The following is a 20411-nucleotide window of genomic DNA, read 5'->3' as shown; positions in this document are numbered from 1 at the left end:
AGCTTTTTTGGCTGCTGCTGCACACTGCTGGCTCATATTTAGCTGGTTGTCCACTAAGACTCCAAGATCCCTCTCACAGTTACTGCTGTTGAGCCTGGTTTCACCCAGTCTATATGTGTACTTTTGTTTTTTCTTGCCTAAGTGTAGGACTTTAAATTTCTCTATATTGAATTTTATTTTATTAGATATGGTCCAGTGTTCTAGTCTGTCAAGATCCATCTGGATCTTGAGCCTATCTTCTTAGGTGTTAGCTATTCGTGCCAGCTTAGTATCATCTGCAAATTTGGTAAGTTCCCCTTCTATTCCCTCATCTAAGTCGTTAATGAAGATATTGAAGAGTACTGGGCCTATGACAGAACCTTGTGGCACCCCACTGCTTACTTCCCTCCATGTAGACTTAGACCCATTAAGGACTACTCGTTGAGTACGGTTTGCCAGCCAGTTGCGAGTCCATCTAGTGGTGGTACTATCTATTCCACTTTTTTCTAGCTTACTAAGAAGTAGTTTGTGGTCTACTTTATCAAATGCCTTGCTGAAATCTAAATATATTGTGTCCACAGTATTTTGCTGGTCTAATTTAGTCATTGTGTTGAAGAATGAAATAAGATTGGTTTGGCATGATCTGTTTTTAACAAACCCATGCTGACTGCTAGTTATTACTTTACTTGTTTCTAGATGTTGGCAGATCTGTTTTTGAAATTATCTTTTCCAGTATCTTCCTGGGTATTGATGTTAGGCTGGTTGGTCTATAGTTTCCTGGGTCTGTTTTTTTTTGTTTTTTTTCCTTTTTTGAAGATGGGAACTATATCAGCTCTTTTCCATTCTTCTGTTAGTTCCCCGGTGCTCCAGGATTTTTGAAAGATATGGTGCAGTGGTTCTGATGACCTCTGCCAGCTCCTTTAAAACTCTGGGATGTAATCCATCAGGCCCCGGTGATTTGTTTTCATCAAGATCAGACAGGTGTTCTCTTACGATTTTTTTGCTTATTTTAACTTTTGTTTCTGGTCTGTCTTTTACAGTTATGGTTTGGTGGGTTCAACTATAGTTTCTTTTTGCGTGAAGACAGATGCAAAGAATGAGTTAAGCAGTTCTGCTTTCTCTATGTTGCCTCTTACTTCCTTGCCATCTTCTCTCTTTAGTGGACCGACTGTTTCCTTGATTTTTTTCTTGTTATTTATATGTTGCAAGAAACTTTTTTTATTATCTTTGACTTTTGTTGCAAGTCTTTGTTCATTCTGAGCCTTTGCTATCCTGACTTCGTCTTTGCAGATTCTGGCTATCTGCTGATATTCTTCCTTAGTTGTATGTCCTTCTTTCCATTTTTTGTACTTGTCCTTTTTTTCTTTCAATTTGCCAGAGAGATCTTTGTGCAGCCATGCTGGTTTCTTCTTGGATTTCTTGTTTTTCTTTCTCAGTGGTATTGTGCTGGTCTGGGCTTCTATGATCATACTTCTCAGAGTTTCCCAAGATTCTTGAGTTGTTTTCCCCTTTAGGATTTTCATCCATGGAATCTTTCTCAAGTTCTCTCTGAGTTTATTGAAATCAGCTCTTTTAAAATCCAAGACTCTGGTGTCATTATGTTTTGTTGCTTGTGTTTGTGTTATGTTGAATTCTAGTATGACATGGTCACTCTCACCCAAGGTTTCTGCAGTTTCAACTCCCTCTTTCACTTCTTCTCTGTTTGTAAAAATTAAGTCCAGTATGGCTGTCCCTCTAGTTTCACCCTCTACCTTTTGGACAACAAAGTTGTCAGCTAGGTTGGTTAGGAACTTATTTGATTTCTCACTTGGTGCAGAATTAGTTTTCCAATTGATATCAGGATAATTGAAGTCTCCCATTACTATTGTTATGTGTTTCCTGCATATGTTTGTTAGTTGGCTGGCAAAAAGGACATCAATATTTTCTGCTTGATTGGGTGGCTTATAATATACACCTATGATTCTTTTTTTCTTTTATATTGACCCATATGCATTCTAGGAGGTTTTCATCCTTGGTTTCATGCATTTCTGAAAGATAATAAGATATCTATTCTAGCCCAATCACCTGCTCCAGCAGGGTTAGAAGGGAGAGAGAGAGTGTGTGTGTTCTTCTTGCAATTTACCAGTACATTTTGGGTTTGCCTTCTTCAGAATTGGCACTGTAATACATTGAGCAAAAGTAATTTTTAGGGTGGAGATCTGGTCCAATGGATCCTGTTTAAAGCCTCAACAAAATGTGGAACTTCCTGATAGTCTTGACCATGTTTCATCCACAAAACCTTTAATAGAAGCCAAAGAGGTTTCAATGTGCTGGCAAAGATGTTTCCATGTGGAAAATGGCCTCAGACTAAACTAGGCCTTATTCAATCTGATGCATCAGGTCTCTCTTTCTCTCTCTTTCTCTCTCCCTCCCTCCCAGACTGGCTTTGCTCTACTTTCCCGATGTGCTTGTGGGGTTGGCGCTTTGAACATGGTTGGATGGATGGATGGATGGATGTATGGATGGAAAGAGAGAGAGAGAGCAGGCAGGCAGGCAGGCAGATAGACAGATAAATAGATAGATAGATAGATAGATAGATAGATAGATAGATAGATAGATAGATAGATAGATAGATAGATGGTAGACAGGCAGGCAGGAAGAGAGACAGACCTTTTGGATGGATGGATAGGTAGGTAGGTAGATAGATATTGGTAGGTAGGTAGGTAGGTCAGTAGGCAAGCAAGAAGACAGACTTGGATGGATGGATAGGTAGGTAGGTAGAGGTAGGTAGGTAGGTAGGTAGGTAGACAGACAGAAAGACAGACAGGTAGGTAGGAAGGCAGGCAGGCTGGCAGGCAAACAGACAGACCTTTTGGATGAATGGATGGATGGACGGATGGACAGACAGACAGACAGAATGCAACAGCGGCAGTACTTTGGGAAAGCAGTGGCGGCGGCTATTCCCAACATGCTGCCGGATTTGAGGCACCAGTTCCGGTGTGGTACAACAGTCAATGGGATGAGCCTGCAGGGCCGGCACCTCGAATACTCCCCTGCCACCTCTTAGCATCCCCAAGGGGGCTGGCAGAGGGGCACTAAGAGGAGGCAGGGGGGTGTTCAAGGTGCCGGCTGGCCCTACAGGTTCACCCATTGACTAGCACTGCTCCGGAGCTGGCGCCTCCAATGCAGAAGCGGTGGCAGGTTATGTGCCACCACATTCAATGCGCCGCCCCCCTGCTGCCTCTTAGCGCCCTTCTGCTGGCCCCCTTGGGGACGCTAAGAGGCAGCAGTGGGATGTTTGTGCATTGAACACAGCCACAGCGGCATGTAACATGCCACCGCTTCCGCATTGAAGGCTCTGGCTCCAGAGTGATGCTACAGTCAATGAGTGAACCTGGCGGGCCGATGCCTCGAACGCCCCCCTCCTGCTTCTTAGCGACCCCCTGATGGCCCCCTTGCCTCTTAGTGCCCCCTAAGGGATCCCACCACCCGTCGGGGTGGTACCGCGTACTTTGGGAACTACTAGTTTAAATCAATTATGTGGTTAACTAAATTAGCCTGGCATGTCTTTGAGAAATGTGGGGCATAGAGAGGACAAAGATAATGTTGTATTAATGTACAAGCTGATGCATCTTCCCGAAATAATAATGTGACTTTTAGAGCAAATACTGTGAATATTATTTTAGTAATAGTTGTAGGTAGGGAAAGTTCCAAGAGGCCTCATATGCTGCCCCATTACCAAGACGCTATCCATCTGCAGAGAGGGTGGCAGAGGCACACTAATGCAATTGTGCACTGTTGAATAGGATGGCGCATTATTTTAGATTTTATTCAGAAGAGGATGTAGAGAAAAGACAGGAGCACAAATATAGCACCCATCTGCTATCGCAGGATTTGATACCTGGACACTTCCATACCTGCCATAAAGTCTTAAAGGATAATGGGGTAACCTACCTACAGAGTTACTTTAATGAGGCTCTTGTATTCAAAAGCATTTCTTCAAAATCAAATCCAGAACATTGTACAGCCCTATTACAGATAATCCTCGGTTAACAACAGCACTTGAATTGGGAATTGCTGTTGCAAAGTGAAGTGTGATGTCACTGACTGTGTCATTTAATGATAGTAATTCCGGCACTCTTGGTTGCATTAAGAGAGTAACCATGGATCATTCAGGGAGGACATCACCAGGGATGGGCTACTGGGGGTTCGCAGGGGTTCGGGAGGGCCCCTAGCTAAGATTCTTTGCAGTTCAGAGAACCCCCAAATCCCACTTTTGGTTGGCCCTGCCTATCCTACCCAGCCCCTCCCAGGGGTCCCCACAGAGCCCGTTTTGGATGCAGCTAAGTGCAGGACCCGCGTGGAGGTTCAGGAGGGTGAAAAATGAGCCTCCCGAAATGGGCCCGTTGCCAGCTTCCAGAGACCCACCCCCACCCAGCAACCGGGCAGAGAACCCGTTGCTAAAAATTTTGAAGCCCACCTCTGGACGTCACATGTGCCATTTGCAACCTCCTGCTGGCTTCCCTATTGATTTTGCTTGTTGGAAGCTGATCAAGAAGGTGGCAAATTGTGACTTCAAGATTTTGGAATATTATAATCGTGGAAGCCATTTGTTCAGTGCCCATGCAAATTTGAATGGTCACTGAATGAGTTAACCCAGGACCTCCTGCAATAAAAGCTTGTCTTTTTAGTAGTGAAAGAAATAAGAGTGAAACATTCTAATGCAATTTTAAATAATTCACTATTTGACCTAACCTACTTTCTGTTGCAGTTAAAGTGGTTATATGTCTTCTTATTTCACTCTTCTCAGTATTTTAGCTATGTTATTTATTTGAATTATTTTTTCAAAGCAAATTGAGAGCTTCTTGCTACACAGCTTTAAAGCTGTTTTCTGTCAAGATGGTGTTACCATAATAAAGGTGTTGCTGAAGGAGAAAATACAAGTCTTCCAAATACAAATCTCCCCCCAGCAGTTAAATTTATTCTGTCTGGTAATCACTTGCTAAAATAATTGTTAAAATTTAACAGCTTTTGTTAAAATAATTATTTAACTTTATTAGATATGCAAAAGAAAAAAGGTAAGGCAAGTCACAGCAAAAGTGAAACAGAAAAAGCTATATGTTTTTATCAAATATGGCTGCAAAAATGCTCCTATGGTTTGCTTTTTACAAGGAAGAAAACAAACATTTAAGCACAGCTTTCCAAATATCAAAGTGAATGCTGGTGCCAGCAGTAAGAACACATTGCCTTTTTGTATATCTGATTAAGACCAAACTAGAAAAATATATACCTTTATCACTTGGCAACAAACCACAGAAACAACTTTGGGATTTGGAAGACTAGAAAAAGATTCATGTATCCACATGTTCCACATAGCACTTTCTGTGATTGATTATTTTGATACTCTTATAAATTTAATGTTGTTATCTTTTCCTTTATAGGACCGCCGCATAGAAGAGTTAACGATTTTGCTAAGCCAGTACCGAAGGGTGAAAGAGATAATGCTAGCAGTCCAAGGTATAATTAATTACTGATGTATTGATTGGAAGGTCCTCAAAATGGTCTCATCTAATTTAATAACTAACATTTATCTAATGCTCAAAAAAATGGCCAACTGCCTTCATTACTATCTCTTCTTCCCCCCAAATCACTTTTCTGCTTCCTTCTCAAAGTTATTTGATGTATCCTTTCATTACACAAATACAGATTCTACTTCAAAGTGTTTCAATTAAGTCTTGAGGCCTCTGTCTGAAATATTAGGCAGAAAATACTTTTTGAGTTCCAACACACTGTTAAACCCCTTTTTTTTTCATAGTCATTTATAGCTCTGTGGATATTTTGTGTTGAATGCACTGTAATAACCTCTATGTTTATTATGTAATTGTATGTCATTCATCAGTGGATTGCAGTGTCCGTATGGGAAAATAAAAGAAGGTTAAATGAGTTTTTTGCTCTACTATTTGTGTTTATAGCAGGTGAACTGTAGCTTACTATTGATTAGAGCTATAATCCACAAGGTATTATATAGAAATAGAGTTATGGAAAAAAACAATCTGCTTCCATTTCCTTTAAAATTGAATAGACTGATAAATGCTTGTGTGGTTGTTTCAGAGGGAACATTTTAAAATAAAAGGATTATGCACTTGTTTGCTACAGTGTAATATAAAAATGTAAAAGAAAGCTTGCTGCTGATATGTTGAAAATAGCTAAAGAAAGGCTGAATTCAAAAGGCAACAGAGACAGAAATGTTTGCATAGCTACATTGAATGAATTAAATAAAAAGAGACATCTCACATCTAAGGAATTGCATCTAAACAAACACAGCAGAGAGTGAGGATAACATTTGGAGGGGAAGTACAGGAGATTTATTTAAGAAAATTAAGATAAGAGTCAAGCTATTTTCTAAAGCGCCTGTAGGCCAGACAAGGAATAATGGATGGAAACTGAACAAGGAGAGATTTAACCTGGAAATAAGGAGGAACTTTCTGACAGTGAGAACAATCAACCAATGGAACAGCTTGCTCTTGGAAGTTGTAGGAGCGCCATCACTTGAGACCTTCAAGAAGAGATTGGACTGCCATCTGTCAGAAATGGTATAGGGTCTCCCACTTGGGTGGGGGGTTGGACTAGATGACCTACAAGGTCCCTTACAACTCTGATTATCAGTTATCTGTTATTTTATGTAAATATAGAACACAAAGTTCTCCTGAAGAAAGAAAATTAAAAAGGTGCAAATATTTGTAGGAACTTTGCCAAAAAGATTGTAAAATTGATGATGGTTAGAAAGGTTTGATCAATGAACTAGAGCTAGAAATGAAGTTAGATAGGTCCTATAAAATATTGCTAGTAATCAAGCTGCAAGAGTTGATGAAATACTAGCAGAGCTGTTTATATTCTTATAAGTTAAAATACTGTTTGAAGTTTGTAAGCAGGTATGGAAAACACAGCAGCAGCCAAGGGGGTGGAAATGTTTGATTTACTTTCCAATAGCAAATAGGGATATCCTATTTTTCTAACTACTAAATGGCTGCACTTATCTCAGGTGCTAATCTTAGAGATTCTCTGATCCAGTTTTCAGTAATTTATGGAATAATAGCAATAGCACTTAGACTTATATACCGCTCCATTACAGCCTTCTCTAAGAGGTTTACAGAATTAGCATGTTGCCCCCAATAATCTGGGTCCTGATTTTACTGACCTCGGAATGATGGAAGGCTGCATCAACCTTGAGCCAATCAGGATTGAACTCCTGGCAGTGGGAAGAGTTAGTGTGCAATACTGCATTCTAACTACTACGTCACCATAGCTCTAATAAGAATAAGAAATGCAAAGTAAACAAGATACATTCAAAAAAGATGGAGATTTCTGAGATCACACTAATAGCAACTAGTGGCTAATGGAGAAGGCAAGGAACCTTCAAAAAGATTCTGGTTTTTCCTTTGTTGATTATACCAATTTGATTGTATAGACCACAACAAATTGTGATGGCCCTTAATAAATTGGTGTACCAGTCCATTTCATCAAATTATTGATACATTTGTTTCAACTTTCAATTTTCCAGGCATCAGAATTTTCTGCAGGGACTTCTGTCTTTGAATGATATATCCAAAGTATTTAAGATTTATAGAATCTGCATTATTGCTATCTCTAACAAACGGTTTAGATTTTCTTTATCTAACACTGAATATTTTTGTTTTTGTTTTGCATGCTGAGGTATTTTCTCTAGCACAATTCAGAATCCTCAATTTTTGTTTTGTTGAGTCTTTCTAATGACCCAGCTTTTACAGTCATATATTATAATTGTGAAAGTCACGGCTCTGACCATATATATCTATATTAGTCAATAATGCACTAATATGTCTGTGCTTTAATATTTTTTTAGATCTGTCATGCTTTCTTCTCACAAGTAACAGATAGCTCTTCACTTAATGGCCATAGTAATATAACTTGAATTTTTGAGCCTTGGAAAATGAAGTCTGTTACTATTCATATTCTCTGCCTTTTTGTATTTGATTGGTTCATTTTAAAATATTAGGTCAGCACTTAAGGCCTATCCAGAAAGGTTGTATAAAGAAATAATGGATACATTAAATTGTGATGATGGGAAAATCGTTGAGAATAATTTGGATTGCAACAACCAATTTTTCAATACTAATTGTGATAAAATCAGACTATTTATTGGGAGGACTAATGGTACAGCTGTAAATTAAATATACTGTACTACAGTGTGATACTTGGAAAAATCAAAGGCAATCAAACTAGGCTGACATGTCTTATGTTGTCTCTGGTGACTCAAGCTTGAATTTATGAAAACTAAAAAAGTAAAAAAATGGCTTCCAAGGCTGACACAGTTATTGACAGACAATCTAGACAATCACTAATAATCAGAAGTAATTGAATAGCAAGGTACAGCTTGAAAGACTGCAAAAAAACTTGGATTAAATCACCCTTTTCATAAAAGGAATAGATAGGGATAAAAATCACCATTTGCCTGCCTACAAATGCCTTTCCATTTTCTCAGGTCAAGAAATGATAACATTTTCATTCTATAACTATAAAATATAACAGTAAAAGTTGTATAATCATTACATTGGAACATATTTTTAAAACCCTATCATTAAAAGGGAAAAGAATGCCAGCAAGATAAATTGGTGAGCGTAGCATAAATGTAATGTGTTTTGAATTCTGTGTATACATATCCTTATCACATGTGCAGGAATTTAGAGCATTGTACCATAACAAATATTCCATTTATGCTTTCCAGGAAGCTTCATTGTTTGAGATCTCAGTCACCTTAACTTACTTGTACAGCATGCAAAAGTCTCCAGGTGTGGGAGCTCAAAGTATTGCTTAGTTACTGTGGTGATAATTTTGACCTTGGAAACATTATTAATATTTAATAATGAATTTTCCCACAGTAACGTAAAACTAATGAGGAGAAAAAAATCAAGGTTGAAAGAATATTAGTTGGCTTTTGGTCGTCAGTCTACATTCTTCAAACTGTTGTCCTTAAGCATGAAAAGTTTATTGGATGGGATGGCAAATTGTATTCAAATAATTCCTGCTTCATTATCAAAACTGATTTCTTTTCATGCTTAATGTATTTTCTGTGTGTTCACTTATCTTCGTGACTGGGCTTTTCTAAATCCATACAGGAATTGTGACATTTTATGTGGATATCTAGTCAGAATGGGAAACATACTGGTATATACAGAACATTTATTCTCCCTTCTTTAAAATAAAAGCTGCATATCTAAATAAATAATAAGTTTTAAATCTATTTAGCTATAATAATGTACAATGGATGCATTATAGTTTCAGTGAAGCTATAATTATAGTATTGCAGTTTAATACTTGCTGACATGGTACATAACTTGACATCAGAAATTAATCATCAGATTTCCCATCTTGTAGTATTATTAGGCTAATGCCAAGCCTAATCCTTTAATATTTCTTAAATGATAGGTCTAGCAAGAAGGTTGGGTTAAATTGCACGCTTTTTTCCCAGAGCAGGCAAAAAATACAGGAAGAATTGCAAGAAAGTAACTTCTCTGTGGCTTTGCCTCCATTTATCTAAACATAATATGTAAAAGAAATAGTAAGGGGCAATATTTTATTGTGCATGGTTATATTTTCCAGTGATGTAATGTATCTTTAAAAGAGCTTATTTACCGCAAAACATTCAGTGATCCAATCTGCTATAGTTAACTATCTTTGGCTATTATGGGTAAAACTATAATGGAACAACATAAAAAATAACTTCAATACCATCTCTCTCTCTCTCCTCCCCCTCCTCCACATATTCATACATATATGTTCATGCTCTAGTATACAATCCAATATCTTATAGTACTTCTCTTGAAATATAATTTGACTAGCTCCTCCTTCTACTTAAATAAATCTACCAAATATTGTTATTTGGCATGAAACGCTGAATATTTTCCCCCAAAAACAAGGCATCTGTATCTTCAACAGAGATCCTTGAATCTAGTTATTTTGAGGGAAAACTGTTTTTAGCCAGATGCCTCTTCTATATTGTTATACTATGAAATACTCTATATTTGGTTTCCTCAACACTGAAAAAATATTAAAATTACCTTGCCTTCCCATGAGTACATACTAGAGAACTACTTATGAAGAGTAATTATGCTTTTAAGACATCTTCAAAATGCATCAGTGTTATAATACTGCAGTATCTATATTTATTTAATTTAATCAGGCATTTTATATATTTACAGAATTTATTGGACTCCCATCTTACCATAGGGTAACTCTGGGTGGCTTACAGATACATCTAAGTTAAAACATAAAAAACTTTTTAAAAATCAATTAAAACCAAAGACATATGGGGAAGGTAGGGGTGGAGTGGGTGGAGGTGGGGTCTGTTATTATTCAACTATCTCAGTTGCGCTGTTTCCCCACTGGGGCCCCAAGCCAAGTGGCAAAGCCGCATCTCTAGGCCATTACAGAAAGATAGGAGGGTTGGGACCAACCTTACATTGGGGGGGGAGGGGCAAGATGTTACAGCAGGAACAGGATTCTTCCTGAGTCCTGCAAGCCAGTATAATTGGGCTGATGGGACCCACAGCATGCTTCCTCTACTGGCATGAGTGGAATGGGCCAATCCCAGTGGGCTGAGACGATCCTTCAAGTTACCTGGACCCATGCCATAAAGGGTTTTAAAGGTAATCACCTTGAATTGCACCTGAAAGCAGACTGGTAACCAATGCAACTCAAGGTGTTACAGGAGTCATTCTTGGGGGGTACTACCCATGTTGCTGCATTCTGCACCAGCTATAGTTCAAATGGTGCTCAATTATCTTGAATAATTAGTATTTGTAATAATCATTCCACATGAACCAATATTAATGAATTACTTCATCAGATCTCTAGGTTTAAACTTATTTACAGTAGATGTGTTCTCTCATTTTAGGGTTACAGAAGAGAACCCTTGTAATTTAGCCATTTGGTGCTGATATGTTCAAAAGCTCTCGAACCGTATTTTCATGATTGCCAATAATTAGTTCAGATCTAATTACTTCAAAACCACAATCTTCTCCATCTAGTCATTGGGTTCTATACACAGAGTTCATATTTCAATTTCATAAGACACTTAAAGCAGGACAGATTCTCAGTTTTGACAGTGTCAGCTATAACTTTAAATGTTATGTGGTGGCTTATATTGAACTGGCCATGTTTCTTGATATTAATTCTTGTTCATAGCATAATAGGATTTTTAGTTATCCAAGGTAAAATATTTGATAATTCATAATTTACTAATGATATACTGGGAAATTATAACTTCCTTGGCCTTTTTTAAAGATCCTTTATTTATTTATACTTTATCATTTTATTTTCTCTATTTGTTTTATGTTTATATTTTTATATACCTTATATAAAAATGACTTCCTGGGACTAGTTCCTGCAGTTATCTTGTAAAGATTTTTGGAAGTGGTTTGCCATGAACTTCTTCCTAGGGCTGATGGAGAGAGTGACTGGCCCAAGGTCACTCAGCAGGCTTCGTGACTATGGTGGAACTAGAACTTAGCTGTCTTCTGGTTACTAGCTAGCACCTTAATTACTACACTAAACTCACATTCTTAAAATCCTTTAACCATTTTCAATTCTACTTTGGAAAATCATATCTTTTCCTTTCTAGAAAATGTTATGTAGTTGTTAAAGAGAATATGTAACAATCAGCAACATATATCACGAATTGTTCATTAAACGAATCCACTTTATTTAACTTTTCTTGCTGATTCAGCCAATTGGTATTTAGACTTTAGTAATATTGTGGGTTTTTATCCTTTTAACTGACATTTTTAAAATTTTGTACCTTCAAGGAACCTCAGAAAGAGTTTTATCTGGTACTGGTGAAGTTGATTTTGAAGCAACCTTAAGAAAGTGGAACCACATGCATGCACCCCAAATAGAATATAAACCAGAGGTTGGTTTGCTTATTCTTTCTTCCAATTATGCACTTCATTTGTCGCTTTTTTCAGTGAAAGTTAATCCACACTCAAATGCTTTTCACATAGATACCTCAAGGGGACTTGGCCCCACCTATAATCCTTCCTGCACCACAAAAAATACTGGAAATCAGGTAAGAGCTAACTTTTTCCTTACTTGATTGATATGGCTGAAAGTATCCTATTTCTGCTACACAATTTATTTTTCATAGTTAATTTGGGGCTACTTATATATGTTTGGAAAGGTAAATAGCCTGAGATAGAGTTAAACTAAATAAAAGATTGCCCTTTACATTATATTTAAATTAAATTCAAATTCAAATAATACCATATTGTTACAATCAACAGGGGAAGCTCTCCAGTTCCCTCAAATAAACTAACTTTGACAAATGGGGAAACCCTGGAATTTCAAAACAGGTAAGAAAATATATGTGACTATTTTTTAAAGATATTACCAAGGTCATTTTAACAGACACCATTTGTCATTGGCTCCCACAACAAACTATCTTTGAGTGTATTCTGGTCCATCTGTAGGAATTTGCTGTCCAGTTTATCTAAATGAGGTTTTCTATCAATATATTCATTCATGCATACTGTACACATCATGCTGTTACCTTTCAAAGTAGATTATATTATGAAAAGTATAGCAAAGAAGTGTAATACTGAATAAAAGAAATAAAATTAAGTGGTAAGGAAAAGAAAAGGAAACGAATCTTAAGTTGATCTAATTTAAGCATCACTTCTAAATTTTCTCCTTTTGAGGATATTATTGAATCCATCAACCAAAGCTTTTGTGTTTCCCCCTTTCTCTCAGCCTATTCACTCATTCTTTATTTAGTTGTTTTCTTTATATGTTCTATAAAGTGCAATTCATTCTTCCTCCTTTGCATCTCATATAGTCTAATAATAATTCAGTTATTATGCTTACATTCTGTTTGGTTTTCCTTTGATAAACGAATCAGTCTCCCTGAAGGCTGTGTGTTCTGGCATTTGGATGGCAAGGAAAAGATTCTTATATTCCCAATGTATCTGTCAAAAACCAGTACACTTCTGTCTTACATATACAATGTATATCACAAATTATATTCATATTAACATCATGCAAGCATCTTATTGTATTTAAAAATCCGAACTTGCTCTAGCCAACTTGCATATACATGGACACACCCATGTCTTAACCGCTAAGAGTTTTATTGGTGGTATTTATTATTCAAATTTAAGATTGCAGGTTATGCGAGAGCATTTTATAAATGTCAAATACTTGTTGCTGCCATCAATGTGATTTGGTATGTATATGGTTTCACTAATTATTGCCATTATATTTTGAAGGATATCTCAGAAAAAAATTTCAAGTAGTCTAGAAGACTTGCAAAGTGAATCTCTGGAAAAGGTTAGCTCCAATATTTCAATGTTTGCCTAATAAATATGCATTGGAAGTGTATAAAGCTGGATATAAAGCTCAATCCACAGAAGTTTCATGTAGCAGAATAATTTTACTTCCATTGTTGCCTTGACATTGAGATCGAAAGAAACTGCACTCTGTACTGTCAAATACATATCTGCTAAATCATCCACATCAGGAAGAAGCTATCTATATTTGGCAAATTCTGAACAACATATGCAATAAAAATCCAAATCAAAAATAATCTGATTGTACATAACTAACAAATTATACTCATTTATTCACCATGAAGGTAATATATCAGCTTAATAGCTAATTTGTGGGCTTTCCATTGTATCTACAAATTCCATTGATAAGTTTGTGTTCTTATGCATAGCAAATGAAGAACTAACTTTCCCAATTACCATATAATACAAAGGTTTATTTTCTCCTTTTTTGCATTTTTACTTTGTTCTTCTGTGGTGTATAATTTGGATGTGCATATAAGTAATTGATTTGTAGTGAGACATTGAGATTGATATAACGCTGATGTGAGAGACTATGTTGATACTACATGCAATTGGCAGATAGATCCTAGGCAGAAGCTGAAATAGCTGCTGGCCAAAAACATGAAGGGGAGATCTCATACCCTAAGGCCAGAAATGGCAGTTTTGTTAATGCTTATCAGGAATATTACAGATTCTGTTTCATTTGCAGCGTCCAGTTTACCATATACTGGAGCCCTAGGATTCCATACTTGTGAGAATTTGTTTTATAAAACTGTTGGCCATCCATTAACTATTTTTCCTGCAGTGCACATTTTTCTTTGAATTTGCACATTTGGATATGTGCATACTTGACATGCCAACAGTTCTTGAACTGCCAACTTTCGTGTCTACATAATCCTTTGCACATATAAAGAGCCCCCCAATCAAACCAGGGGTTAGACGAGATTAGAATACAGTCTCTCCTACTTGCAGCTCAATTTGCTATAAACAGATTGTTCTATTCCTATTTTTAGTATAATACAGTGATGGAGCAGAAGATTTGTATCACTTTCATGCATTCGATTGTACATTCTCTGTGCTAATTTACATTGCTAAATTCAATCTGTATAACCTCAATGCAATAATGTATTGCACTCACTTTTGAAGAGAAATCAGCAGGTCTTTCAGTCCATTTACAGATACAATACAAGCTGATTAGTACAGTTAGTATATCTTGCATTGTGTTCATGGAGGAGTTATGAGATTGGAGTGAATGTAATTTTTACTATTTTCCAACATGTGCTACATATATGGATTTCTGCAGTAGCCAACTTTTGAAGTTTGTTCTCTGTGAGTCAATGATCAGTCAATGAATGGATGTGAGTCAATGAATGGAAGGTGACTGGAATAAGTGTAGTGTCTGTAGCAACCCCTGCAACAGATTCCATTGACTTGGTAGAAGCTAGACTTAGAAGATAGAATAAAAAGTTGGAAGGGACCTTGAGGTCTTCTAATTTCCTGCTTGAGCATAACATCTTATACTAAATGATTGTCCAATCTTTTCTTGAAAACTTCAAATGGTGGAGCATGCACAGTTTCTGAAGGGAAGTCATTCCATGATTTATTATCTTCATTATCAGGAAATTTATCCTTAGTTTTAGATTGGATCTCTCTTTAGTGATCTTCCACCCATCACTTCTTGTCCAGTCTGCTAATGCTTTGGAGAATAGGACAACACCTTCTTCTCTATGATAGTCCCTTACGTATTGGAAGGCAGCTTCTGTGTCACCTCTGGTCCTTCTCTTTGATAGAGTAGACATACCTAGTTCCTTCAACTATTCATCGTACAGTTTAGCCTCCAGATCCCTTATCATTTTTGTTGCTCTTCTCTGTACTCTTATGAGATATGACATGCACATCAATATCAGTATAGCAGGACAATGCATATTGAGGAGAAAATAAACCTATTATTGTTATCCAATAGACTGGACTAAAATATCACATCATTTATGTCTACACTAACATTTTGTTTGTTACTTTCTCTCCCTCATACTTTGAAATTGCCCTTCCTGCAACTTCATAGCATGTTGATGGGAAACCAGTAGAACATGATCTAGAAGAAGAGGTATATTAACTCCATTTTAACATTTACACTCTGAAAACAATTTCTTTATTTTGTGCATAATTTTCTTAACTGTGTTACCATGGAATGTGTGCTTAAGAATTTTTGTATGTAGGCAGTCTGTGCAACTTAGCCAAGCTTTTACTTTTACTTTTTGAAAAATAAATATTTTAAGTTAAGGCTTAAAATTAACATTTTCTAAGGCTGATGAATGGGAATAATAGGATAACGTTATGTCAAAGTGCTTGTGTACTAAATATTAACACATTACCCCTAGCTTTCTTAATCTATAAATGATAAAAATTAGGTGTTTGTAAAAAATGTACTGGCTACTCAACAGTGAGAATAGTTAAATGGGCCATAAAAGCTATCCATGACTATTCGGCACAGAGTTGGGTATATTGGAAGAGCTATCAAGTGTCAGATAAATTAGGGGCATCCATGGTGCATCTGTTCCAGATATCACATGGATGGTGGTATTTATTTTCTTTAAATAATATAAATAGTGATTCAACAAGCAGCATACAAGGATAAATTAAGATAAAATAATTACTATCAATATTGATATGTGGCATGTAAACATATATATGTGCCAAAGTTCTCTACCACTGCCTTCATTACTCTATTTTTAGCTGTCAAATCCTGCTCTCTCGTACATTCTTTAATCCAGAAACTCACATCCCTCCACAATAGTAGAGAACACTTGACCACAGTGAGAATTTCTATATTGGCCAAATATTTTTACTTCTCAGAAGACAAATGCTGATAGCTTCTGACCAAAACGAATGTAGCTTAGTTTAGACTAAGACGTTGACTTAATTATTTTTCTCTTTTCATTAAAAAAAAATTGTAACCTACACAGAATAAATCTCACGTGAAAAGCAGCAAGTACCAAACCTTGCCAGGGAAACTTCCTCGAGCAGCACACAACGGAGATAACCATCTGTACAATACACCTGCTACTCCATGTTGTATAAATGGCAATGAGGACAACGGCATACAGAGTCTGAGTATGTACTATGGAAACAACAATGCACTTGCTGTCTGTGTGCATTTGTGTATGGTTTAAAAATATTTTTAAAATGCCACAGAGCAAAATTTGGACTGGTCAGAATAATATGTTATAAGAATAATTAATCTTAATTTCCATCAATATGGCTCCTACACTATAGAAAGTTGGATTTCCTGATTCTCTGAATTCAGAACTGTTAGCTGCATAGTTAGTTAATGATGGCCCTAAAATATAATTAGCCTGAGTATCTATTCATCTGGGAAGAGTTTTGTGGACACTGAATTGTTACATCCACTGCAAAGGCTGGAAATGAACAACTGCAGGGGTGTGTACAGAAAAGTCACAATGGCAGCCACAACAATGTGATACGTGGCACACATTAAAAACCTTGTGGACACCTCTGTATCACGACCTCTGTTCATGATTATAATAAACCACTGTCAGACCAAGGCAGTGATGTGAATGACAGTGTAGGCCCAGGAAAGGTAACTTCCATTATTTACTTGTATTACTTTAGTTCCATCAGTCTTAATTTGTCATTATTTAATACACTGCCTACATGTTGTTGTAAAGCTATTGCACTTTTTGAATTGCTGTCTTTTTGAATAGTGGCGTAGTGGTGAGAGTGCAGTACTGCAGGCTACTTCTGCTGACTGCCAGATGACTACAATTTGGCAGTTCAAATCTCACCAGGCTGAAGGTTGACTCAGCCTTCCATCCTTCCAAGAAGGATAAAATGAGGACCCAGATTGTTGGGAGCAATATGCTGACTCTGTAAAACCACTTAGAGAGGGCTGTAAAGCACTGTGAAGTGGTATATAAGTCTAAGTGCTATTGCTATCATGTCAGCTGAAGCTGGTCACAAATTTAACTGGTGCATGTAAATAAGTTGCATGACTTAATGGTTGAATTCCTAAGAAGTAGGCCACAGGGACCTGCTGCTGCTTTTCATTTACAGTATGGAGACACTCAAAAACCCAGAACTGTTGAAATAGTAAACAGTCCTTTTGAAATGTATAGATTCTCCTTGGGGAAAAAAGATCTTTGACCTCTCTTTATAAATAAAACTGATAGCTGAGCATAGAAGATCAGCATGATTTGTTTCTAACACATTTTGCTATGAACAGTTTGGATTCTAAATTAGAATAATAACATGTTTTGATTTATTCTTTGTACTGCCTTAGTATTCAGTATGAGGATTTTTTTTAAATTGTGTATTTCTCACAGTAAAAGTTTTTCATCTATGCATAGTGCACACTGCTCCTGAGCATTCAAGTTCATCTGCTTTTCTATTTTGGCCTCCTGTCTATGTTTTTTATTTTTCTTCTTTCGTCTGTTTGCTTTCTCTGCTTCTCTTTAACTTTGTTTTGCTTCAATTTTACATCATCTTTGCTTCTTCATATGGCTTTCTGCTTCTTGGAATGAGTGAAGATCGCATCAGGAGTGTCAGTGCACCAGTATTAGGTATTGTATACCTAACCAACATGCCACATTTATGATAGAAATAAATACCTTTATTGAAAATACAAATTGCAGGGAGTTGCCTTTTTTAATTGTGATTTCTGATCCAGCAAGTGAAAACCACATATGGTCCTAATAGTACAAGACGTATGTTTAGAGAGCAATACGGGGGATTCTGTGGTTTTTAATGGATGCTGAACATCCTTGAAATCTGTATTTAGTACTTCAAAAGAAAACATGTTTGGGAAAAATATTTAAAATGCATCTTATTTTTGCCATTAAGCCATGCAAAACATAGCTTATGGGAAAACATTTTGGCTATTCCATGCCATAGAGAAGTCTGTTCATTTGAAAATATATATTTTGCATCCATGTTACAAATCAGGCTATAATTACCAATATCCATCATGGGACACCCTGTTCAATTTATAATACGATCAGTGAAGCCTTCAGCTATCCATTCAGTGTTACAAATTAGGTAATGGTAAAGTTATAGGTTTCCCTTATCCAGTTGTGTTGGACTCTAGGGGGCAGTGCTCATGTCCATTTCTGCGGGAGCCAACATTGTGGGAAAACATTTCCATGGCCAACATGACTATACACCAAATAAATTATGTACAATTATTTTTTCTACCCATAGAACACCAGTTTATACATTGCAGAGGATGCAGGCTTTTATTTTTTCAATGTCACCAAATATATATGAGCAGCTCTGAGTGATTTATACTTTGGGCTTCTGGAAGTTCATAGATATCCTTTATATTTCACAGGAGCCCCCGGCCACATGGACAACACAACTTCAGAGGAACTTTCACCCTTGTCATCTGGAACAGATTCAGGTGCACAGTCTCCGTTATCTCCAGACAATAAAAAAAGTCCAAAAGGAATTAAAAAAATATGGGGAAAGTAAGTGTGCTTTTTTCCCCCTCTCTATCTTGATTATTTATTTTTTTATATTGATTTATATGCTCAGCACACATCAGTAATAACTGATAAAAAAATCACATAATAAAACAAAATGTAAAAGGAAAATCCAGGAAACAGAAGCAACGTAATAGATTAATGAATCCACCTGAAGAAACATTAGAAACTGCCATATACCTGACATTAAAAATTCAGGTATTGGTATGTAAAGTTTGCTGCCTGTGTTTGAATTTCTGATGACTTGTCATTTTTAACAACTCCATAAAAGGATACGTCGAACTCAATCTGGAAATTTCCCTGGAGACGATCTAGGTTTGGTTGAATTTCGAAGAGGTGGTCTCCGTGCAACAGCTGGACCTCGGTTATCTCGGTCAAAGGATGCCAAGGGTCAAAAGAGGTAGAAGATGGCTATTTATTTATTTTTTGTGGCTAACTATTTGCTTAAGTGTTTAACTCTGGATTTCATTTAACAGAGTTAAATTCACTCCATAATGAAAAGCATTGTTTTACCATTATGTAGAGATTTTCAAATCAAGATTTATTTTCTAGAGGACCTAATTGGTAAATATGTGGTTGGAATTGTACAGGATACATTCAATTGTTTAGGAACCTCCATCAGTAATAATTCTTATTGACAAAGCTTCACTGTTGAGTGGGAATTTTTCTTTTCCCAGTTCTATTTGACTTCAGTTTCTGAAACAAGAATAAATTTTGCTTCTTTGCTTAACTTTATCAAATTGGACTTCGGTTGTTTGAAACTGAGTCATAGCAAATGACCAAAGAGCAAATTGATTTGCAATGGGATTAGCATGAAATGCTACAGCTGCTAAGCCTACCCAGCCTAAATGTCATATTGAAGCTATTGGGCTTCTATTTTTGTCCTGTTATGTGGTTAGCTCATCTATTTGTTTCTGAAAAATATTCTAGTTTTATTAATATTCAAAAGCAAGCGGCACATGGCAAATTTTCCTATTCTTGAAAACAAAAACCAATAGCAAGGAAGCAAAGATATGTTGGAAATTCTTTGATAGTATGAAGTGGGATTTCTCTGTGCTCAGGTTTTTTTATGAATATAATCTCCCCACATTATAATGATTATAATCCTGGGATTAAGTGATTCTGACTTTAATCTAAAGTGACTAATAGTTGGCAAACTTTATATATATATATATAATTCTGCCGAAATGTTGCTACAACTTTAAAAGCACAACTACAATGACATGCGAAAATACCCGAACAAAGCTGAATATCATACATGTAAGTACCCGCGAAAACTTAAGAAAACATATATATATTTATATATGTGTGTGTGTGTATGTATGTATATTTGTATGTGTATGTATATGTATGTATGTATGTATGTATAAATGTATGTGTGTGTGTGTGTGTGTGTATATATATATATATATATATATATATATGTATGTATGTATGTATATATGATTCAATTATGCTATAGCACCCAAAAAAATCCCCACAGAATCCATCATATGTGCAGTAGAATCCAGCCTAACCAAATTAAATACAGATGAAGCTGATAAAATAAGATACCAAGTTACCAACATCCTATGCACAAGCAAACCACCCAAAAGCAACT

At 36.4% G+C, this 20411-nt stretch overlaps 1 protein-coding gene across 17 annotated transcripts in view; it reads left to right on the top strand.

The window, feature by feature from the left end:
* Positions 1–20411, top strand: part of PPFIBP2 (PPFIB scaffold protein 2) — a 138025-nt gene that overhangs the window by 102189 nt on the left and 15425 nt on the right. For 11 of the 17 annotated variants that reach the window (XM_087921180.1, XM_026705840.2, XM_026705830.2 and 8 more), the window contains 9 exons: positions 5400–5475; positions 11802–11905; positions 11997–12061; positions 12276–12344; positions 13257–13317; positions 15379–15420; positions 16280–16427; positions 18661–18796; positions 19083–19211. In XM_087921180.1, coding sequence (XP_087777306.1) covers positions 5400–5475; positions 11802–11905; positions 11997–12061; positions 12276–12344; positions 13257–13317; positions 15379–15420; positions 16280–16427; positions 18661–18796; positions 19083–19211 — 830 coding nt within the window. Of the gene's footprint in view, positions 1–5399; positions 5476–11801; positions 11906–11996; positions 12062–12275; positions 12345–13256; positions 13318–15378; positions 15421–16279; positions 16428–17860; positions 17894–18660; positions 18797–19082; positions 19212–20411 lie in introns of all 17 variants that reach the window. The other 6 variants (XM_087921169.1, XM_087921170.1, XM_087921178.1 and 3 more) reach the window with 2 other exon arrangements.

This window comes from Pseudonaja textilis, chromosome 1 (assembly GCF_049901715.1).
Source record: "Pseudonaja textilis isolate UNSWEBS1 chromosome 1, rPseTex1.2, whole genome shotgun sequence".
In the NCBI taxonomy this organism is placed as follows: domain Eukaryota; kingdom Metazoa; phylum Chordata; class Lepidosauria; order Squamata; family Elapidae; genus Pseudonaja; species Pseudonaja textilis.
The sequence above is the reverse complement of the archived record's forward strand: the minus strand, read 5'-3'. Positions and strand labels throughout refer to the sequence as shown.